Source organism: Cetorhinus maximus, chromosome 7 (assembly GCF_964194155.1).
Source record: "Cetorhinus maximus chromosome 7, sCetMax3.hap1.1, whole genome shotgun sequence".
In the NCBI taxonomy this organism is placed as follows: domain Eukaryota; kingdom Metazoa; phylum Chordata; class Chondrichthyes; order Lamniformes; family Cetorhinidae; genus Cetorhinus; species Cetorhinus maximus.
The window spans coordinates 87875471-87900076 of NC_135885.1; the positions used below are offsets into that span (position 1 = coordinate 87875471).

General features: G+C 44.1%; 1 protein-coding gene across 3 annotated transcripts in view; it reads right to left on the reverse strand.

The window, feature by feature from the left end:
* LOC144682921 (phospholipid scramblase 2-like) overlaps nucleotides 1–24606 on the reverse strand; it is a 104531-nt gene that overhangs the window by 16677 nt on the left and 63248 nt on the right. For all 3 annotated transcript variants that reach the window (XM_078545817.1, XM_078545818.1, XM_078545819.1), the window contains 2 exons: nucleotides 19788–20008; nucleotides 3835–3996 (listed from right to left, as the gene is read on the reverse strand). In XM_078545817.1, the coding sequence (XP_078401943.1) occupies nucleotides 3835–3996; nucleotides 19788–20008 (383 nt within the window). The remainder of the gene's footprint in view (nucleotides 1–3834; nucleotides 3997–19787; nucleotides 20009–24606) is intronic.

A 24606-nucleotide genomic window follows, 5' to 3' on the forward strand; every position in this document is an offset into this window, starting at 1 on the left:
TGAAAATGTTCTACCATTCCCAAGCAACAATATCACACAAATCATTGAATATATATATCTATCCAATATATCTATATCGATATCTATCGTTGTGGGGTTTTACAATTATCAACAAATCTCTGCCTCAGTTTTCAGCTTTATTAATAGAAATTCCAAAATATTACAGATGAGATATCATCCTGTGTTAACTATTTTTAATGGTGATCTGGGAGACTACAAGACTTATGCACGGCCTCACAAATTTACAGGACCCAGACCAATCCTTGCTGGCCCTATTAGCTGGAAACTGGGATCTCCTTTTAAGAACATGGGAACATAAAAAATAGGAGCAGGAGAGGATCATACAGCCCATTGAGTCTTCTCCACCATTGAATAGGATCATGACAGATCTTGGGTTTCAACTCCACTTTACTGCCCACTCCCCATATCTGTTGATTCCAAGGGAGACCAATAATCTGTCTATCTCAGTCTTAAATATATTCAATGGTGGCACACCCACTACACACTGGGTAGAGAATTCCAAATATTCACAACCCTTTGAATGAAGAGATTTTCACTTATAAAATGGGACAGTGCAGTTCTCACTGCTAGGTACATAACAGTGCAACCCCTTCATCCTGCCCAATCAGCCTGGATAGAAGACCATCCCATTAAGAAACATGTGGCTGAAACACTTGTGGGGCACATCCCAATGTAGAAGTTCAGTCTCGCCTCAACCAAGGAAAATACAACACTGTATTTGGCATACTCTTAGCCACATATAGCTAAATCCATCCTTTTACTTTCTACCCAACTCAAATTGCCTCCCAATGATGAAGAGAACAGCATAGGAGGAAAAAGTTACCAATTACTAAGAACCATAACCCACTCAGGCAGGCAAGGGCAGTGACCACAACAAAGCTGTGGGTAATGACCTCCAGCTTCCGTGATATAGCTGAATCCCAGAGACCATAAAGGACTGAATTGCTTTGATCCTTAAACCTGCTTTGCTTCCAGCCCAAGCACACATAGGCTAAGAAACTTTAAAGTACTCATACCTAAAGCACCTGGCAATGTAAATGTGCAGTAGCTGCATAAAATATATATCGATACCAAGAAACAGTGCACCAGAAAACAGTTATGGGCCTAACAACATCTTGACCGTAGTGAAGATTTGTGCTCCAGAACTAGCCGTGGCCCTAGCCAAGCTGTTCCAGTACAGCTACAACACTGGCATCTACCTGAAAAGCTGTCCAACTATGTCCTGTCTACAAAAAGCAGGGCAAGTCCAATCTGGCCAATTACTGCCCAATCAGCCTACTCTCAATCATTAGCAAGGCAATGGAAGGTGTCATCAACATTCTGACTGAAGGAATGACAATATATTTCATCGATCCTGAGTCAGAATCCTGGAACTCCCTCCCTAACAGCATTGAGGTATCTTCACAACACAGGCTGCAGTGGTTCAAGGGGTAGCTCAAAACCACCTTCTAAAGGTCAATTAAGGATAGGCAGTAATTGTTGTGCTTTGCTAGCAACACCAATACCCCATGAACAAATTTAAAACAATGCAACTTCTTGAAAAAGTCCATGCAAGTGTATTTACACTAACTCTTGAGTTTGCTGAAAAGTTAAATGTTGAATCAAACTTATCCATTTCCACTCTCATATTATTGTCACCTCTCTAAGTCCACCATTGTCTTTCTGCTTCTGAAACTCTCAGTTATGTATATGTCACCTCCAGGTTCAACTATTAGACATTCTCTAGTCAATCTCTTATTCTCCAACCTTCAGCTTATCCTATGCTCAGCTGACTGGATCCTATCCTGCCAAGTACCACTAATCCAAGACCCCTGTACTTACTGACCTACATTAGTTTCCACTTTAACACCTAAAATTTAAAATTCTTATCCTCGTATTCAAATCCCTACTTGGCCTCACACCTCTCCAGCTCCACAAGCTTCCCCAGCTCTACAACCTCTTTGAACTTTGCATTTCCAACTCTAGGGATTTGTGAATTCCTCAATCCCTCTGTCCCATCATTATCTACTGTGTCTTAACTCTGAAATACTGGCCCCAAACCTTTCCACCTCCCTTTCTGCTTTTAAGACCCTTCTGGGACAAGAGAGCTGTTTTATGAGAAGCTAAAATGGGTCCATATTCTCTGGTGTTTAGAAGAAAAAGAGGGCTAAGAGGAAGAATAAGAATAAGGGTAGATGCTGAACGGTTATTAGGTTCACAGTCTCAGTATAAGGAGTTCACCATTTAGGGCTGAGATGAGGAGCAAACACTTAGAAAGTTATGAATCTTTGGAATCCCCTGCCAAAGAGGGCTATGGTGCTCAGGCGATGAGTATATTTTAGGGCACTAAGGGAATTAAGGGGCAGACGGATAAAGCAGGAAAGTGCAGTTGATTTGGAAGTATAGTCATGCCCTTATTGAATTGCAGAGCAGATTCGAGAAGCCTTATGGCCTACTCTTGCTCCCATTTCTTATGATCTTAAAATTCCCTTCTTCGATCAAACTTTTAATCACATCTATTAATACCTCCTCAATAGTTCAATGTTGATTATGAAGCATGTTGGGATGTTTGCCTACATTAAAACCACTATATAAGTGCAAAGTTGTTGTGTTTCCCTATGTTACAACAGCAGTTATGCATCAAAAGTACTTCATTGGCAACACTGTAGGACATCCTGAGATTAAAGAAGAAGCTGCATAAATGAAAGTTCTCTCTTCCTACTTAACTCAAGTTTAAGTCATCCAAATGAACAGATGCAAATATTATCCCCAGACAAAACTTCATGAAATACTTATTCAATTAGCTTTAAGATATAAACCTAGAAATCTCTGATATTCACTTTAAGGTTGCATTAACTGAAAATATTTCACGCATTTTAATGCAGAAGTTAACCCTGCTTTGCATAAATGTTTATTGCCTCAACTAAAAGTACAAGACAAAGGAATTACATCTAAGTGTATTAACATTCACACACTTAGGGGACCAACAATCTATTAGTGGTAAAGAGATAAATGAACACTTTACATGTCATCCAATTAAGTAAGCGATACTTTGTCCCCAATATTTATGGGAGGTAGGAAGGAGGCGGCGGCAGGGCAGTGCATGTTTGCAGCCAGGAAATCCAGAATGCCAGGGATGCGGAGGTCCTACATAGTTTCCCACTCACCCACAGTCAGTGAGATTGAGAGGCTGGCCAACTGCCAGGCAGGAAAGCCAGTGGTAGAATGTGCAGCCTGTAATTTCTGGAGACAAAGCCCGACAATCAAGAGCTGGTGTGGGTGGGAATGATTGGAGAGCAGCAGTAAGGAAGAAGGGAGGGAGTAAGAGATCATGCCACAAGTTTTGTCTGAGGGGCTGGGGAGGAGTCCTTCTGGCCCACAAGCAGTGCTGTAAACAACTGCCTGCTGGATGTCTGCTCCTGCCTCCTTTTAGCTGCCAGGTTTCTCTTTCCCTGGGAAACTTGATCCACAGCTGTTAAATTCAAATGACTCCGAAAATCCGAGGAACTGAGCCTCATTAAAATATTATAATTCTGGGTCAGTGTGGGTTACTCAAACATCCCCAAATCTACCAGGGTTAAACTGGAAGTAGGCATATCCACAGCAGATTGGTGTGGATTGTACATTTTTTTAAACCAAGTTAACACTGCTCCCTCACCCTGCCCATTGTGGGGGTGGGGAGTTAAAATCCCTCCTCTCATTTATATTAGCAGGACTTCACCAGAAAATAAAAAGTAGAGAATAGCATGCTGGAATGAAATTTTGGCTGCATTTCATCTGTTTTTGTGCAAGTTGTCATTGAAGGTCAATAAAATATATCCCTATTACACTTACATCAAAGTTTACATCACCAAGACAACTGAATGCCAAGCAGGGACCTTTGACTTTCAACACTGTTTCATGCTTTTCATTCTGGATGCTGAATTTAGGTATAAAGGGATGCCATTCCTGGGCAACATAGCCAATAGTTTTTCCTGGTGGTGCCTGAACTTCCATCTGCAAAACAAATATAATAAATGTATTAAATTGCTAACACATTTTGGAACATTAATATAAATTGAAAGAATAATCAGGCATTATTTTTCACGGGGAGGTGGTGGCATAGTGGTATTGTCACTGGACTGGTATTCCAGAGACCCAGTGTAATGCACTGGGGACCTGGGTTCAAATCCCACCATGGTGGTGAAATTTGAATTCAATAAAAATCTGGAATTATGGTCATGAAACCACTGTCGACTGTTGTTAAAAACCCATCTGGTTCATTTTAGGGAAGGAAACCTGCCAAACCTGCATATCTGGTCTGGCCTATATGTGACCTCAGGCCCACAGCAATGTGGTTGACTCTTTGAAAAAAAATGCCCTCTGAGCAATTAGTGATGGGCAATAAATGCTGGCCTAGCCAGCGACAGTCACATCCCATGAACAAATAAATAAAAAAGATAAAGTAAGTTAGAAAATAAAACAAAATCAACTTAATATAAATTCAAAAAGTGCTCAGGACCCATCTTTAGAAATATTTACTATCAATCAATACTAGCTAAACAAAGTTCAGTACTAATGTATAATCCTTCTCACACTTCTAGATTCTAATGTATTTTGCTCCAATCTCAATTTTACTCGTCTCTCTATTTTAACAATATTATTTCACTACTTTGAGCTCCAAGTATGCCTTCCTATACAACCTTCCTCCTCTGTGCTCAAGATGCTGATGCCAGAAATCATAATCGCTTATTCTGCCAGGAACCACCAACCAAAGGAATTCTTACCTCCCCCTCAATCTTTCCTTCCTCATGCAATGTACAAGTCTTTTAAGCCCAAGGCTGTCACCAGCTAATCAATGTTTTTGAATTATTCCACTCCTCTGTTTCCCTAACTTTACTAATATCCTCTGCTACAAGTCTTAGACCCGTACTCTGGATTTTCAACAAAGAAAACAAAATTCAGTGCTCACCATGCATTTTTGTATGCTGAATCCCCTACTATCAACATCCTGGGGATTAGCATTGACCATAAACTGAACTGGACTAGCCATATAAATACTGTGGCTAGAAGAGCAGGTCAGAGGCTAGGAATCTTGCAGCAAGTAACTCAACCCCAGACTCCAAAGCCTGTCCACCATCTACAAGCCACAAGTCAGAAGTGTGATGGAATACTCTCCACGTACCTGGATGAGTGCAGCTCCAACAACACTAAAGAAGCTTGACATCATCCAGGACAAAGCAGCCAACTTGATTGGCACCCCATCCACAAACATTCACTCCTTCCACCACCTACGCATAATGGCAGCAGTGTGTACCATCTACAAGATGCACTGCAGGGACTCACCTTAGATGTCACCTTCCAAACCCATGACCACTACCATCTAGACAGTCAAGGGCAGCAGACACATGGGAATACCGCTACCTGGAAGTTCCCCTCCAGGACAGTCACCACCCTGACTCAGAAATATATCATCGCTTCTTCACTGTTGCTGGGTCAAAATCCTGGAACTCCCTCCCTAACAGCACTGGGGTGTACCTACACCACATGGACTGCAGCAGCACAAGGAGGCAGCTCACCACCACTTCTCAAGGGCAATTCAGGATCAGCAAAAATGCTGGCGTTCCCAGTGATGCTCACAAGCCATGAAAGAATAAGAGAACCTAACAATGTAATTGGAAGCTACCTTGTTGCGCCATGTTGCCCAAAGATTAATTCAAATTATAAAGGGTGGAATCATCTAAGTGCGGTAGCTGACGGGATGTTTTACCCACCGGCTGCAATGGCGGGTTTTCGTGCAGTATCATTTCATTCTGCCTCATTAATACTGTACACTTGGGAAACATGTCAGATTGCTGGCAGGGTGGCTTCTGATTCGCCCACCCCGCCATCACCTCAGGCCTTCAGGCACCATATTTAAAGGGAGTCCCTGCACAAAGCTAGCACTCTAAGGGATCGGTAGCTGCTGCAAAGTCATGGTGGCTAATTTGCTGCCCCCAAATTTAGCTACGCCTCCCTAGGGCGCAGCGGAGGGCTGCCATGAAATCCTCTAACACTGCGCTGGGCAAAGCCCAGCAAGCAAGTTCACCAATCCAGCATGGCAGGTGGTGGCATCGATGTACGAGATGGTTTTTTTTTGACCTGTACAACTAAGGAACAGGCTATCCAAGATTTGGTATGATGCAATGAGGAGGGGTTAATTAATAACATTGTTGTGTGGGGTGTTTTAGGAAACAAGTGACCAAAATATGATAGAATTCTTCATTAGGATGGAAAGTGAAGTAGCCCAATCTGAAACTAGGGTCCTAAATCTAAATAAAGGGAACTGTGAAGCTATGAGGGGTGAGCTGCTAAACTAGATTGGGGGACTTCATTAAAAGGCATGATGTTGGATAGACAATGGCTACTATTTAAGGAATGAATGTGTGCATTGCAACAGTTACACATTCCTTTCTGGTGCAAGAACACAACAGGAAAAGCAGACAAACCATGGCTAACAAAAGAAATGAAGGCTAGTATTAGTTCCAAAGAGGAGTCCTATAAAGTTTCTAGAAAAAATAGCAAGCCTGAGGATTGGGAGGAGATTAGAATTCAGCAAAGGATGGCCAAGAGGTTGATTAAGAGGGGAAAAATAGAGTATGAGGGTAAACTTGCAAGGAACATAAAAGCAGACTGTATAAATTTCTATAAGTATGTAAAAAGAAAAGGGCTACTGAATACAAATGTAGGTCCCTTACAGTCTGGAACGTGAGGATTTATAATAGAGAACAAGGAAATGGCAGAGCAATTAAACAACTGCTTTAATTCTGTCTTCACGGAGGAAGACACAATAACCTCCCAGAAATGCTAGGGAACCAAGTGTCGAATGAGAAGGAAAAATTGAAGGAAATTAGTGTTACTAAAAAAAAGTGCTGGAGAAATTAATGGGACTGAAAGCCAATAAATCCCCAGGGCCTGATATTCTACTTCCCAGGGTACTAAAGGAGGTGGCCATGGAAATAGCAGATGCGTTGGTTGCCCTCTTCCAAAATTCTGTAGATTCTGGAACAGTCCTGGCAGATTGGAGGGTGGCAAACGCGACCCCACTATTTAAAAAAAGGATGGAGGGAGAAAACAATGAATTGCAGACCGCTTAGCCTAACATCAGTAGTAGGGAAAATGCTAGAGTCTAATATAAAGGATGTGATAACAGAACACTTAGAAAATATCAACGGGATTAGACAAAGTCAACATGGATTTATGAAAGGGCAATCACGTTTGACAAGCCTACAGGAATTTTTTTTTTGAGGACGTAACTAGCAGAACAGATAAGGGAGAACCAACGAATGTGGCGTATTTGGCTTTTCAAAAAGCTTTTGATAAAGTCCTACTTAAGAGGTTAGTGTGTAAAATTAAAGCACATGGGATTGAGGGTAATATGTTGGCATGGATTGAGAATTGCTTAGCAGACAATAAAGAGAGTCATTCAGCCCTTTAAGCCTGCTCCGCCATTCAATATGATCATGACTGATCCTCTACTTCCACACCTGCAGTATTGTGCGCAGTTTTGCTCTCTTTACCTAAGGAAGGATATACAAGCCACAGAGGGAGTACAGCGAAGGTTGATCAGACTGAGTCCTGAGATGGCAGGATTGTCATGCGAGGAGAGATTGGGTCAACTAGGCCTGTATTCACTGAGTTTAGAAGAATGAGGGGATCTCATTGAAACATATAAAATTATGACAGGGCTGGACAGACTGGATGCAGGGACGATGTTTCCTCTGGCTGGGATGTCTCAAACAAGGGGTTACACCCTCAGGATATGGGGTAGGCCATTTAGGACTGAGATGAGGAGAAACTTCTTCACGCAGAGGGTGGTGAACCAGTGGAATTCTCTACCACAGAAGGCTGTGGAGGCCAGGTCACTGAATATATTAAAGGAGGAAATAGATTTATAGACTCTAAAGGCATCAACGGGTATGGAGAGAGAGCGGGAGTATGGCACTGAGATAGTGGATCAGCCATGATCATATTGAATGGCGGAGCAGGCTCAAGGGGCTGAATGACCTACTCCTATTTTCTACGTTTCTTTATTTCTATTGTGCACAGACCTGTCGGGTGTATTTGTGATGGTCACACACCAGCTGAAGATTCAGTGAATGGAATCCCTTGCAGTTGACATAATTGAATGCTTGTTGCCATAGAGATCTAAGCGCCACGTGAATGCAGCCAATGGCACCCTGCACCTGTGGAAAACCTGAGATCTGCGCAAATCCCAATGCCTTTGCTTCCTGAGCCTGGGAAAAATGCACAAAGTTCTGTGCTTTCACTAAAGTGGCGCTGTGACTCCTGGATGCACAGGTGCGTCAGGGCTTGCAAGATTTCACACAGGTCACCTGTGGAGCCATGGAAGGAGCCACTGGTGTAAAAATTGAGCGCAACAGTCAGTTTCATGGCCACTGGCAGTGGATGCCCTCCATATCCCCATGGCACCAATTCCTCTAGCAGGTGGCATGTGTGGCAGACCAGTTCCCTAGACATGTGCAGCCTTCGGTGACACTGGTTTTCAGTCACCTGCAGGAATGACAAGCGCCGTCTATAGACCCTGGGTCTAGTGAGGCACCTATGAGCAATGGTTCTCTGTGGACCTTCATCTGCGTGCACAACAGGCCCGGCTGCCCCTTCATCTTGAGGGAGGTGCTCCTCCCTTTACTGAGCCCGGTGCCTCCACTGCTCTCTTCTTTTCTGGTCTCTGTGAGCCATGAGGCATACTGCTAAATCACCAGGCTCCATGATCCTGATATTCTCCTCCTGCAGGATCAAAGAGAGAGATGCGTGGGTTAGCATATGCGTCCTAATAGCTTCCCCTTGGTTAAGTCTGAAGGCCCCTTTATGCCTGCAGGAGAGTGGTGGCCATCACTAGGATGGCCAGCATGTAGCGCGTTTCCTGGCTGTCCGAAACCCTACCCACCTCCACCCTGCTCCACTTGACCGATTGGCGGCAACTTCAGCCACTCTGCTGCATGCTGTACTCTCAGCTCATGCGCAGGCATTCTCCTAACCCGCACTGCAAGGCTGCACTGTTAGCTTGAACCATGAGGGATACTGGCCCAAAACTTCCTTCACCAGTGACTGCGCCATGGCCATCTTTCACAAGGGCATTGTACAACTTGCCCAGTCGGCCAATTGCTCTGCTGCCACCTAAAACGCACATTAATTTGCAGTCTGCTCCCGAGGGATGAAAAGTTCTGGAGCATTTGTTGGCACTTTCATGCTTTTGAGTTGCTTGAAAATTTCAGAGGCCCGATTCTAAGCATGTCAACGGAGCTGCAGCTGAATGGTCTCAGTTGTGGAAGAATGCTCACTTTTGGCAAGTTTTTCCATGCTTGTGGCCGCTTCCCTCAATCCTCCCCTTCCCCCACACCACCATGTGCTTCCTTCAATCTGTGATGCCTAGCCCCCTTCCCCCTGACATGTGCATGTGTACTTCCTTCACCCCAGCATGTGCTTGAGTATTTCCTTCAGACTGTGCTGCCTCCCCGACACACCCACCCCCTGGTAGCCTGACCTGCACTGGAGCCCTTGCCCCGGCACCGCACTAAAAATGGAAAAAAGGAATTTGCCTGTGCCCCTTGGGAATGTCCTATGGGCAATACTCTCACAAGCGCTGCGCAAGGTTGTGTGCACTCACCTTCGAGTTCCCCTTGAAGTTCAGCTCGCCAGGTGCACGTCTTTTAAAGGCAGTCATGAGCACCCTGTTCTGAAGTCACACTGACGTGGATGGTAAATTTGATATGGGGGAATGTTTCTGATGAGCAGAGCTTATACTTAGATGCAAATGTGTTAAAATGATATTCCTGACGTGCAGCGCTAGGAATCGCGGGCCACCACTGACTGTTTTACACCGTATTGTTCCCCCCACCGCCCGTCATGATGCCCGACGCCAATGGGGCTGGAAAATTCTAGCCAAAGTTTTTATTTAATGTCTATTTCTTTTCATAATCCTCAAAACCTCAAATCATACTAAACTTCCTCCCCTTTATATTCTAGCCCTCTTATTATACAGACTAACATTCCAGTAGCATTTTGATTTTTCTCTGTAACGAATTACCACATTTTAGTGATCTGTGTACATGGGCCCCTAAATCTCTGAACTTCCATTGTTACAAGCATTTTATCATTTAAACAATTCTCAGATATATCCGTTTTTGTTGGGATGATATTACACTTTTGTTGAAATCCATTTTCCACAATTTTGCCCATTCACTTAATCGATCAATGTCACTTTTTAATTTGATGCTCCTGACTACACTACCACAAGTTTACAATTTGAATTGGGTACATCAGCAGATATTGGGCACACTCCAAATCATGGGGAGCAAGGTCTCATTTATTGTAGTGATTTTTGACACAAACAAGAGAAATGTGTGAATAGAAAACGGTAAAACCCAACACATCCTCGTAAAAAAGTTTTGAAGCAACCTTGAAAATCCTGCCATGGCAGATGGTGGAATCTGAATTCAATAAAGTCTGGAATTAAAAGTCTGATGATGACCTCCACTGTCCCTAGCATTTTACCATTTAAACAATTCTCAGATATAATCTTTTTTGGTTCAAAATGGGATGCTATTACACTTTTGTTGGAATCCATTTTCCACAATTTTGCCCAGTCACTTAATCGATCAATGTCACTCTGTCATTGTCGATTGTTGTAAAAACTCCATCTGGTTCACCAATGCCCTGTAGGGTAGAAAATCTGTCGATCTTACCAGGTCTGGCCTACATGCAGTTCCAGACCCACAGCAATCTGGTTGACTCTTAAAATGCCCTCTGAAATGGCCTTGGAAGCCCACTCAGTTGTAACAAACTGCTACAAGTCAAAAAAAGGAACAAATCAGACAGACCACCCAGCATCGACCTAGGCACTGGAAACAACAACGGCAATCTCAGCCCTTTTGACCCTGCAAAGTCCTCTTTACTAACATCTGGGGGGATAGTGCCAAAACTGGGAGCGCTGTCTCACAGACTAGTCAAGCAACAGCCTGGCATAGTTGTCCTCATGGAATCATATCTTACAGATAATGTCCCAGACAGCACCATCACCATCTCTGCCTATGTCCTGTCCCACCGCCAGGACAGGCCGAGTAGAGGTGGCGGCACAGGGGAGTACAGTCAGGAGGGAGTTGTGCTGGGAGTCCTCAACATCGACTCCGGGCCACATGAATCTCATGGCATCAGGTCAAACACAAGCAAAGAAACCTCCTGCTGATTATCATGTACCGCCCTCCCTCAGTTGATGAATCAGTGCTCCTCCATGTTGAACACCACTTGAGGATGACAAGAGTGGTGCTCTGGGTGGGGGACTTCAAAGTCCATCACCAAGAGTGGCTCGGTAGCACCACTACTAACCGAGCTGGCCGAGTCCTAAGTGACATAGCTGCTAGACTGGGTCTGTGGCAGGTAGTGAGGGAACCAACACGAGGGAAAAACATACTTGATCTCATCCTCACCAACCTGCCTGCCACAGATGCATCTGTCCATGGCAGCATCAGTAGGAGTGACCACTGCACAGTCGTTGTGGAGGCGAAGTCCCACCTTCACATTGAAGATACCCTCCATCATGTTGTGTGGCATGACCACAGTACTAAACGGGATAGATTTTGAACAGATCTAGCAACTCAAGACTGGGCATCATGAGGCGCTGTGGCCATCAGCAGCAGCAGAATTGTACTCAAACACAATCTGTAACCTCATGGCCCAGAATATTCCCCACTCTAGCATTACCATCAAATCAGGGGATCAGCCCTGGTTCGATGCAGGAAGGGCATGCCAGGTACAACACCAGGAATACCTAAAAATGTGGTGTTAACCTGGTGAAGCAATAACACAGGACTACTTGTGTGCCAAACAGCATAAGCAGCAAGTGATAGACAGGGCTAAGCGATCCCACAACCAACGGATCAGATCTAAGCTCTGCAGTCCTGCCACATTCAGTCGTGAATGGTGGTGGACAATTAAATAACTCACTGGAAGAGAAGGCTCCACAAATATCCCCATCCTCAATGATGGAGGAGGCCAGCACATCAGTGCAAATGATAAGGCTGAAGCATTTGCTACAATCTTCAGCCAAAAGCACCGAGTGGAAGATCCATCTCGGCCTCCTCCAGAGGTCCCCAGTATCACAGATGCCAGTCTTCAGCCAATTCGATTCACTGCACGTGATATCAAGAAACAGCTGAAGGCACTGGATACTGCAAAGGGTAGAGGTCCTGACAATATTCCGGCAATAGTACTGAAGATCTGTGCTCGAGAACTTGCTGTGCCCTTAGCCAAGCTGTTCCAGTACAGCTACAACACTGGCATCTACCTGGCTATGTGGAAAATTGCCCAGGCATGTCCTGTACACAAAAAGCAGGACAAATCCAACCCGACCAATTATCGCCCCAGTCTACTCTCCATCGTCAGCAAAGTAATGGAAAGGGTCATCAACAGTGCTATCAAGCGGCACTTGCTTAGCAATAACCTGGTCACTGAGGCCAAGTTTGGGTTCCGCCAGGGCCACTCAGCTCCTGACCTCATTACAGCCTTGGTTCAAACATGGACAAAAGAGCTGAACTCCCGAGGTGAGGTGAGACTAACTGCCCTTGACATCAAGGTCGCATTTGACAGTGTGACATCAAGGATCCCTAGCAAAACTGGAGTCAATGGGAATCAGGGGAAAAACTCTCTACTGGCTGGAGTCATACCTAGCCCAAAGGAAGATGGCTGTGGTTGTTGGAGGTCAGTCATCTCAGCTCCAGAAAATCACTGCAGGAGTTCCTCAGGGTAGTGTCCTTGGCCCAACCATCTTCAGCTGCTTCATCAATGACCTTCTTTCCATCATAAGGTCTGAATTGGGGACATTCGCTGATGATTGCACAATGTTCAGCACCATTCGTGACTCCTCAGATACTGAAGCATTCCATGTCCAAATGCAGCAAGACCTGGGCAATATCCAGGCTTGGGCTGACAAGTGGCAAGTAACATTCACACCACACAAGTTCAGGCAATGACCATCTCCAACAAGAGAGAATCCAACCATTGCCCTTGATGTTCAATGGCATTACCATCACTGACTCCCCCACTATCAACATCCTGGGGGTTACCATTGACCAGAAACTGAACTGGACTAGCTATATAAATACTGTGGCTACTAGAGTAGGTCAGCGGCTAGGAATCTTGTGGCGAGTAACTCACCTCCTGACTCCCCAAAGCCTGTCCACCATCTACAAAGCACAAGTCAGGAGTGTGATGGAATACTCCCCACTTGCCTGGATGAGTGCAGCTCCCACAACACTCAAGAAGCTTGACACCATCCAGGACAAAGCAGCCCGCTTGATTGGCACCACATCCACAAACATTGACTTCCTCCACCACCGACGCACAGTAGCAGCAGTGTGTACCATCTACAAGATGCACTGCGGGGATTTACCAAGGCTCCTTAGACAGCACCTTCCAAACCCATGACCACTACCATCTAGAAGGACAAGGGCAGCAGATAGATGGGAACACCACCACCTGGAAGTTCCCCTCCAAGTCACTCACCATGCTGACTTGGAAATATATCTCCGTTCCTTCACTGTCACTGGGTCAAAATCCTAGAATTCCCTCCCTAACAGCACTGTGGGTGTACCTACACCACATGAACTGCAGCAGTTCAAGGAGGCAGCTCACCACTATCTTCTCAAGGACAATTAGGGATGGGCAATCAATGCTGGCTCAGCCAGCAAAGCCCACATCCCATGAATGAATAAAAAATGTTTTAAAATGTGGTCTCAACTCTACTTACCTGCCCCTTACCCCATAACCCTCGACTCCTTTGTCTATAAAAAAAAAAAAAATCTGACAGCCTTAAATAAAGTCAATGACCCAGCCTCCACTACTTTCTGGGGAAGAGAATTCCACAGACTAGCGACATTCAGAGAAAAGAATTCTCCTCATCTATGTCTTAAAAATGAGACCTCGTATTTTTAAACTGTGTCCTCTAGTTCTAGTCACCCCACAAGAGGAAACATCTTCCCACCCACTCTATCATCCTCAGGATTAATAAGATTCAATAGGACCACCTCTTATTCTTCAAAAGGTCCAACTGGTTCAATCGTTATTCATATGATAAGCCCTTCGTCCCAGGAATGAGCTGAAGTGAGACTTCTCTGAACCGTTTCTAACAATTATATCCTTTTTCAAATAAGCCGACCAAAACTGTACACAGCACTCACGAAGTAGTCTCACGAAGGCCTTGTACAGCTGCAGAAAAGCTTCCCTATTTTTACATTCAATCCCACTTGCAATAAATGGCAACATTCCATTTACCTTCCTAATCACCTGCTGTACCCACACTCTAATTTTCAGTGATTCAAGTGCCAGGACATCCAGATCCCTCTGTATCACCGAGTTCTGTAATATTTCTCCATTTAAATAGTATACTGCTTTTCTATTCTTCCTGCCAAAGTGGACAAGTTCGCATTTTCACATATCAACTCCATCTGCCAAAGTTTTGCCCACTCACTTAACCTAGCTATTTCCCTTTGTAGGCTCTCAACCTCTTATTGACAACTACTTTCCTACCAGCTTGGTGTCATCAGCAAATCTAACATACATTCAGTCCTTTCATCCAATTCATTGATATAGATTGTAAATAGTTGAGGCTCCAGCACTGATCTCTGTGGCGTTCCACGAGTCACAGCTTGCCAACTTGAAGACGACCAATTTATCCCGACACACTGCTTCCTGTTAGCTAACCAGTCCTTTATCCTTGCTAATGTTACCCTCTACCCCATGAGTTCTTATTTTGTGTAGTAACCTTTGATCTGGCAACTTATTTGGAAATCCAGGCACACCACATCTACTGGTTCTGCTTCATTCAGCTTGCTTGTTACTTCCTCAAAGAACTCTAATAAATCAGTTAAACATGATTTCCCTTTCACAAAACCATGCTAACTCTGCCAGATTCCATTTATGATTTTCTAAGTATCCCGCCTTTAATAACGACCACATTAATAATGAATTCTAGCAATTTCTTGATGACAGATGCTGGCACCATCTACAATGGCAGTACACCCACAGTCTCCTAGTATGGTAACTGTTTAAAATCATGCTCAACATTGCTAGATTGTAAGAAATGTAATATTCTGTGTCTTGGATATGCTTTTTTACATTTGCAATTTAAAAGAAATTAAGAATATAATGTGAGAAAACACAATAGCCACTGAACGAAGTCACAGAATTTTTCTTATGTAGCAATGTAAAAACAAATGTTAGGTACTTGATGTCGTATGAAAATCAGCAAGGTTTAAATCATTAGTCCTGACAGCTTGATTATGCATTCTCCATCCCTGTTGCTATTCAGTGTGCATTCTGGAAGCTTTATGTAGATATTTCTGGATCTCAATGGAGATTTTGGCAAGATCTCACTGGAAATAAATGAACTTGAAACAAGTACTTAGTTGCTTTGCGAAACATAGAAGCAGTGCCTTCAAGCGTACAAATCTTTAAGATACCTTACTGTATTCCAGCATATCATAGGTGAGGAAGCTGCTGTGACTGCACAGAATTACAGAATCCTGGAGAATCTCCTCTGCACCCCCTCCAGTGCAATCACATCTTTCCTATAATGTGGCGACCAGAATTGCACACAGTACTCCAGCTGTGGCCTCACCAAGGTTCTATACAACTCCAGCACGACCTCCCTACTTTTGTAATCTATGCCTCGATTGATAAAGGCAAATGTCCCATGTGCCTTTTTCACCACCCCACTAACATGCCTTCAGAAATCTATGGACAAACACACCAAGGTCCCTTTGTTCCTCAGAACTTCCTAGTGTTATGCCATTCATTGAATACTTCCTTGTCAAATTACTCCTTCCAAAGTGTATCACCTCTCACTTTTCAGGGTTAAATTCCATCTGCCACTTATCTGCCCATTTGACCATCCCATCTATATCTTCCTGTAGCCCAAGACAGTCAACCTCACTGTTAACCACCCAGCCAATCTTTGTATCATCCGCAAACTTACTAATCCTACCCCCGACGTAGTCATCTATGTCGTTTATATAAATGACGAATAATAGAGGACCCAGCAGAGATCCCTGTGGTACGCTAGTCACTAAAGCAGCCTTCTGTCATCACCTTCTGTCTCCTACAACTACGCCAATTTTGAATCCACCTTATCAAATTACCCTGTATTTGCCATGTGCATTTGCCTTCTTTATAAATCTCCCATGTGGAACTTTGTCAAAGGCTTTGCTGAAATCCATATAAACTACATCAACTGCCTTCTTTCCATCATAAGGTCTGAAGTGGGGACGTTCGCTGATGATTGTACAATGTTCAGCACCATTCGTGACTCCTCAGATACTGAAGCAGTCCATGTCCAAATGCAGCAAGACCTAGACAATATCCCCATCAAGATACACTGGAGTTAGAACTGATGTTTCTATATTACAGCATACAACAAAAATCAGTAAAATCGGCAGGCATTGTAAATCAGCCTTGAAGAGAACCTCAGCATTGGAGCTTACTTCCTTTGTGGGAATCAGAGGCAGAGGACCAATGGTTCAGTTCTGACAGAGTGTCCACACCTGAAACATTAACTTCTCTGTTCTCTCCCCAGGTCCTGCCTGGCCTGCAGAATGTTGCCAGCATTTTCTGTTTTTGTTTTAAATTTCCATCATCTGCAATTCCCTTCTGGTTTTCTGGACCAATAGCTTAGATATATTTATATTAATAAATCTTCTGATCACTCATGCTAGAGTTTGTCGCAGATCCAGAGCCAATGTTAAGCAAGTTAAGCAGTTAAAACAATCTTTAGTGTCAGGTTCCTGTTTATATCAAAACGTAGAAGTTCTTTCTTTACAGATTGCACAGTTCCAGTTAATAAACTGCACCAATATCAGGCAAAAAATAATATAATTTGGGAGACAAGGCTATAAAAGTGTTCCACAAGATGGCAGATAAAATAAAGTGTTTTTAAAAATGCACTGATATTACAACATGGGGAGGCGGTGGCGTAGTGATATTGTCTAGTAATCCAGAGACCCAGGGTAATGCTCTGGGGACCGGGGTTCGAATACCCTGGAATTTGAATTCAATAAAAATCTGGAATTAAAAGTCCAATGATGTCAATTGTTGTAAAAACCCATCTGGTTCACCAATGTCCTTAGCAGCCATCCTTAACAATGTGGTTGGCTACAAAGCCTCAAATAAAAAGGAATGAAACCGGAAGGCCCACCCGCCATCGACAACGGCGAACTTAGCCCCGGTCAACCTTGCAAAGTCCTCCTTACTAATATCTGGAGGCTAGTGCCTGAATTGGGAGAGCTGTCTCAAACTAGTCAAGCAACAACCTGACATAGTCATCCTCACAGAATCATATTTTACAGATAATGTCGCAGACATCGCTATCACCATCCCTGGGATGGCATCCTCTCCCACTGAGAGGACAGACCCAGCAGAGGTGTACAGTCAAGAGGGAGTTCCCCTGGAAGTCTTCAATGTCGACTCCAGACCCCATGAAGTCTTATGGCATGGGGAAAGAAACCTCCTGATTACCACATACCTCCCTCAGCTGTTGAATCAGTGAACATCACTGAGAAAGCAAGGGCGCAGAATCTATTCTGGGTAGGAGACTTCAATGTCCATCACCAAGAGCGTCTCTGTAGCACCACTACTGACCGAGCTGGCCGAGTCCCAAAGGACATAGCTGCTAGACAGGGAACCAACAAGAGGGAAAAACATACTTGACCTCATCCTCACCAACCTGCCTGCCTGACAGTATCGGTAGGAGTGACCACCGCGCAGTCATTGTGGAGATGAAGTCGTGTCTTCACATTGAGGATACCCTCCATCATGTTGTGTGGCAGTACTACAGTGCTAAATGGGATAGATTTTGAACAGATCTAGCAACTCAAGGCTGGGCATCCATGAGGCGCTGTGGGCCATCAGCAGCAGTAGAATTGTACTCGAACACAATCTGCAACCTCATGGCCTGGCATATCCCCCACTCTACCATTACCATCAAGCCAGGGGATCAACCCTAGTTCAATGAACAATGCAGGAGGGAATGCCAGGAGCAACACCAGGCATACCTAAAAATGAAGTGTCAACCTGGTGAAGCTATAACACAGGACTACTTGCATGCCAAACAGCATAAGCAGCAAGTGATTGACAGAGCAAAGTGATCCCACAACCAATGGATCAAATCTAAGCTCTGCAGTCCTGCCACATCCAGTCGTGAATGGTGGTGGGCAATTAAACAACTCACTGGGATGAAGAGGCTCCACAAATAAACCCATCCTCAATGACATGGGAGCCCAGCACACCAGTGCAAAAGTTAAGGCTGAAGCATTTGCTACAATCTTCAGCCAGAAGCACTGAGTGGATGATCCATCTCGGCTTCCTCTGGAGGTCCCCAGCATTACAGATGCCAGTCTTGCGCAAATTCAATTCACTTCACTTGACAACATTCCAGCAATAGTACTGAAGACTTGTAATCCAGATCTTGCCATGGCCTTAGCCAAGCTGTTCCAGTATAGCTACAACACTGGTATCTACCTGGTTATGTGGAAAATTGCCTAGGTGTGCTCTGTACACAAAAAGCAGGACAAATCAAACCCAACCAATTATCACCCCATCAGTCTACTCTCCATCATCAGTAACGTAATGGAACAGTGCTATCAAGCGGCACTTGCTTAGCAATAACCTGTTCACTGACACCCAGTTTGGGTTCTGCCATGTCCAAATACAGCAAGACCTGGACAATATCCAGGCTTGGGCTGACAAGTGGCAAGTAACATTCACACCACACAAGTTCAGGCAATGACCATCTCAACAAGAGAGAATCCAACCATTGCCCTTGATGTTCAATGGCATTACCATCACTGAATCCCCCACTATCAACATCCTGGGGGTTACCATTGACCAGAAACTGAACTGGACTAGCTATATAAATACTGTGGCTACTAGAGTAGGTCAGCAGCTAGGAATCTTGTGGCGAGTAACTCACCTCCTGACTCCCCAAGGCCTGTCCACCATATACAAGGCACAAGTCAGGAGTGTAATGGAATACTCCCCATTTGTCTGGATGAGTGCAGCTCCCACAACACTCAAGAAGCTTGACACCTTCTAGGACAAAGCAACCCGCTTGATTGGCACCACATCCACAAACATTCACTCCCTCCACCACCGACGCACAGTAGCAGCAGTGTGTACCAGCTACAAGATGCACTGCAGGAATTCACCAAGGCTCCTTAGACAGCACCTTCCAAACCTACGACTACTACCTTCTAGAAAGTCATGGGCAACAGATAGATGGGAACACCACCACCTGGAAGTTCCCCTCCAAGTCACTCACCATCATGACTTGGAAATATATCTCCGTTCCTTCATTGTTGCTGGGTTAAAATCCTTGAACTCCCTTCCTAACAGCACTGTGGGTGTACCTACACCACATGCACTCCAGCGGTTCAAGGCAGCAGCTTACTACCACCTTCTTAAGGGCAACTAGGGATGGGTAATAAATGCTGGCCCAGCCAGCGAAGCCCACATTCCATGAATAGATTTTTTTTTTAAAATTAAAAGCTACATGCATTCCTTGGAATTATGGGGTATGAAATCCAAAATCAGTAAACTTTCAAAATCTAAGAAAACAGGCATTTTTACTTTGACAAGACTGGATAATTTTTATGCCAGTAGTGGATCACAAAAACAGCCAATAACTTTTTTTTAAGTTGCGAGGTGAAAGAAAGGCGAGTGAAGAGGAACAGTTTCAGGCACATTTTTTATGCACTTACCTGATGTAGACAACAAGGGCAGCAACATGATCCACATCCTAGAGGACGCACAAGGTGCATGATAGTGTGTCCTATATTATCCAAAATCTTTATGACAAATGCTCGATTAGACCCACAACATATTCGGTTACAGAATTCGCTGTCTTCAACTGCATAATAAACTCTCTGCCCCAAGCTGTTCTTTAGTTCATACTTGTTTTTGGTCTCAAATCCTGTTAAGGCTGAAAAACAAAACAATACCATACTGTAATACTCAGCATATTGTCAAAAAATAACTTGCTGTTAACCTAGATGCATGAAATAAAGTATCATACTCCAGGTGTAGTTAGAAATCAAGAAAACAAATAATAAATATATGTAAATGAATTAATAAGCAGTTAATGCAGTTAAGGGACTGGAAGAATTCATAAATCTCTGAAATCTGACTGTGTTACAGTCTAGATAAATTTCCAATTTTAGTTTTAAAACTAGTCAACTTCCTTATGCATGCATATGAAATATCCATGGCGGCTCTTCCAATCTCTGCTGCAATATTGTCGGAAGATCATTGCAAACCCGAGAAAAATGGCATACCATCTCTTCAGGTTGCAGATCATCAGAGGAATCCCTGAAGAAAATCTATCCCAGAAGTCTAGACCAAGGATAGTCTTCAGACAAGTTAGGATTAAATTCTCAGGTGTAATTGCAACACAGCATGTAAGCATATTTCTGTACTAAAATTATGTTTTTATTTATTCAGCACATCCAACGAGACTCCAAAAATCACATTAGAAAGAATTTGGGTAATAAAAAGGCATTAAAAAAATGACAACTTTTCCAAAATTTAAAGTTGATGGTTTTTAACAGCTGCATGCAGGAATTGCAACTCTTATTATCTTGATCGCTGTCTGGTCATGGAGTGGCTGTCAATTATGGAAGAAACCTTCTTGTCAGATAAGGTGGTGCACAACTGGAGACAGCAAGGGTTAACTGGAAGGGAAAAGGAATGCTTGCATGTTCTAATCCCCATGGAGAAGACAATGACCATTGTTGAGGCATGCCCATTGCCAGAGCTGAAACCATCAAAAATAATAGTATTAGCAAACTAATCATCTTTTTGCCCTTCCACTTTTTGCTTATTCCACAATCTCTTCTAAAATAGAAGCTGCTGTTGGTGTAAAGCATACGCTTCTAACTTTAACAAAAACAGAATTACCTGGAAAAACTCAGCAGGTCTGGCAGCATCGGTGGAGAAGAAATCAGTCAACGTTTCGATTCTTCATGACTGATTTCTTCTCCACCGATGCTGCCAGACTTGCTGAGTTTTTCCAGGTAATTCTGTTTTTGTTTTGGATTTCCAGCATCCGCAGTAGCTTTTCGCTTCTAACTTTATCCTCTCATCTCCCCTCACCACAATCTTAGCCTTGTCCCTTTCTCCTTTCACACATATCCAAGAGCTGCAACTTGTCCAGGCAGTGGAGCAAAACGACAGTGAAACTGAAGATATATTGCCACTGGTTTCCCAGTCGCAGCCACAAGCTCAGACACTGACAGTGTGTGTAATTTAGAGGATAGCATAGAGGTGGGATCTGCACATGGTGTGAGCTAACATTTCAGATTAATGACCTTTTGTCAGAACATGCAAAGTTAACAGATGTAACAGGCTTTAAGCAAATGTAGGGTCAGAGAAAGAACAAAGGGCAAAGTCTATGATAGAGTGGAAGGCAGGGGAGATTAAATAACAGAAGGGGTGATGAAGAAAGGCAAAGGGGATAGTTGATGAAGGAGAAGGTTGATGGGTGTACACACACAAATACTTGGTGCACTGGGAACCCGGCTAGAAAGCCTGTGCTCAATGCTGAAGGAGGACTCAAGAAGACGGCTTCAATGGACTAAGCTACAGAAAAGATGAATATACGCGACAAAATGTTTGGTGCATTGGGAAAACCTGCCAGAAAACCTGCGTTCAATGTCAAATCAGATGGAGGAGCCCAGCACCAACTTGTCACTGGGCTTTGTACAGAGTGTGGAGCCCATTCTTTCCAACACGACACCAGTGGCTAGCTCCATCAACACACTCAAGGAGCCAACAGAGACGCAGTGTCTGATGGTTGTTGCTTCAGCTTCCATTGCAACACAAGCAGCATCTGCCCAACATCTGAGTACTGCAATGGAAGCTCAGAGAGCTGCCACCATGGCTTTGGATATAGTGTGCAATGCAGCACCCAAGGTAACACAGCTCTCCAGCAATCTGTTCTGTTAAAGGTCTTCTGCAGATATGGTCTCAGCACTGCTGAGAGCCTCTCTCTCCCTCTTCCCTCCGAGAGGCTTGTCCTGCTCCGTATGACATATGCTTATTCTCCCAGTCATGCTCAAGACCAAGATGAAGGCTTACTGTTCTACCGATGTCTGAGAGTAACTGGACTCTGCACAAGCCTTTAATTTCTAAAAAAGTACTTCAGCACTTGACCAACCACTCTCATTGAAACTTTAACCAACTATAGAAAGCAACCAAACCTCAGAATTGTGACAGCCAGAAGAAATAAACCAGCAACTGACCTATAAGCAGATGATGATCCCATTAAACAGCACTGTTGAGTCATGGCGGGGGTGTGGGGGGGGGGGGGGGGGGGGGGATCCTTCCTGCTGCTAAGTATGTGTTCAGCTGTGCAAGGTTAGCAGTAGACTTGAGTGTGGAACTCCAGGACATCAAACCAGCATTGCACACTAATGGGTGTCATGATTTGCACGCTTTTGGCAGACATTAAGGGGTAATGTTAATAGGAAAACAGAGGTGAGTTTGGGTGCATGCAAGAAGTAAATTCCCCAAAATTGGCATTGGGGCAGGATTCATACACCATCCTGCACTCCTCCTGGTTTCACCCAAACGGCTTCAGAGGCGACTAGGAAAACACTGTGCAGCTTTCAGGTATGGTATTTAAATATTCAAAAGATCATCAAATGCCATTTTAACCCTGCATTCTGGCTTTAACAACCAGTGTATCCATTTTCCAAGCTGTCATCTACTTGCCTAGGACAACTAAGTGAGTGGCAGAGTGGGGAAAGCTTCTTCAGCGAAACTGGCAAGCTTGGAAAGCTCTGGCCAAAGAAATTGAAGAGCTCCAGCCATGGCCAGGTGTGAAGCTGTTGTCCACTACTATCCTCCTGTCACATTCTTATATTTCTGAAGGGCAGAGGGGATGGGCACAGAGATCCAGCTCCAAAGAGGTGAAACTCACAACATAGGATCTACAGGCAGAGGATCAGCACTCTCACCGTGTCTGAGTCCCAGTGCCTTGAAGCTCAGGCTTTCATGTCTGTTACTGCGACATCGGCAGCTTTATAGAACAAGGCCTCTTTTCTAGTGCCCATCTAGATGCCTGTCATTGGAGGACCAACAACAATCAACTTCCAGATTTCTTCATGTCTCCAAGATTGCTTTCTCTCCTTGCTGGAGAAGGGAGCACACAAGGGGTTATGAGTGTTAGTATGGCTTCTGTGGAGGGGAGGGAAGGACATTAATGGGGAGTGATTGTCAGATATAAGTTAGAGAGGTCAACACGATGAGGGTGAGAGAGAGTGTTGGCTGTTCAAACTGGGATGCGAGGTGGTGACTGGAGAGAAAGGAAGTGGAACTGCAAGGTTCTGAAGAGTGCAGTGCAGGAGAATGCTGGGTAAGTCAAAGTGTGGGATTTGAACCGGAAAGGCTTATGCCACTCAACTTTTCCACCATGCCAACGTCCTTGATCCAGGGTGGAGACCACACTTCTGTTGATGACTTCCTCAGTACTTTCATCCATGCCTGCCTTGTTGGACAGGTTCTCTTCTTTCTCCTGCCCTTTCCTGGGTTCGATCTCCATTCCTGTGTTTGCTGCAGCCACAAAATCCATGCCCAGTTCAGCCTGATGTCTGCTGGGTGGCTTTAACTAGAAATCCTTGCTTTGACAGATGCAACATGTGATCCTGCACATCATCTCTGACTGCTCAGGGGGCAAAGGAAAATGCCACAGCAAAGCCCAATGAAGAATGGAGATTCCAATGGGTTTCCAATACACTCATGGTCCAATAGCTTTGGCAGGCACTAATTTCAGTGATTTCCGTCCCAAATCAGCATATGTTAACCAATTTTCCAAGGTGGCGTTTGGCATATTTCAGTCACATGTATGTCCTTGCAATATAGATGCCATTTTAGAACCTTAAAGGTCTTCATATTGCCCCGAAAAGGGTGCTACCGAGCCCAACTTTGCCTTTATGAAGCATAAAGAGAAAAGGAGAATACTAAGTGAGGTAAAGTTCTAGAATAGAGGACTCGATATTCCTTTTTTTTTTAAAAGCCACAGGATTTTGCTACTTAAAAGTTTTTTCAAACAAATAAGTTAGCAAATTCAAGAGTTAGTGGGTGATAAATACCTTTTCAATGCTCACATTACTCCGATTTATAAAGCTCATAGACTTATTTCTGTTGTGACCTTTTATGGCCTTGAAATCCAAATGTATTATCTATACAGTGTCAAACATTGTTCAGCTCAACTTTTATATAAAAAAAAGCAGACTTGGAGGAGTAAGGGGAATTTTATGGCCGCTTTGGAGACCATATTTTCCTTTGTGGGGTATGGGGCCTGGGGTGGGGGGGGATGTGCCCTGTGTGCATCAGGAGCATCCCCCCTCAAAGATGGTACTTTGTGCCTCCCACTCAGCCTCCAAAACCCAACCCCCACATCGCTCCCCCACCTCTCTAGTACCCCCAATTCCTCCCCATCCAAAAAGCCCTAACTTACCTTGGTCCGGCTTCCATGACACCTCTTCTCGGGAACTCCTGTGTAGTCCCAGCAGCAGTCAC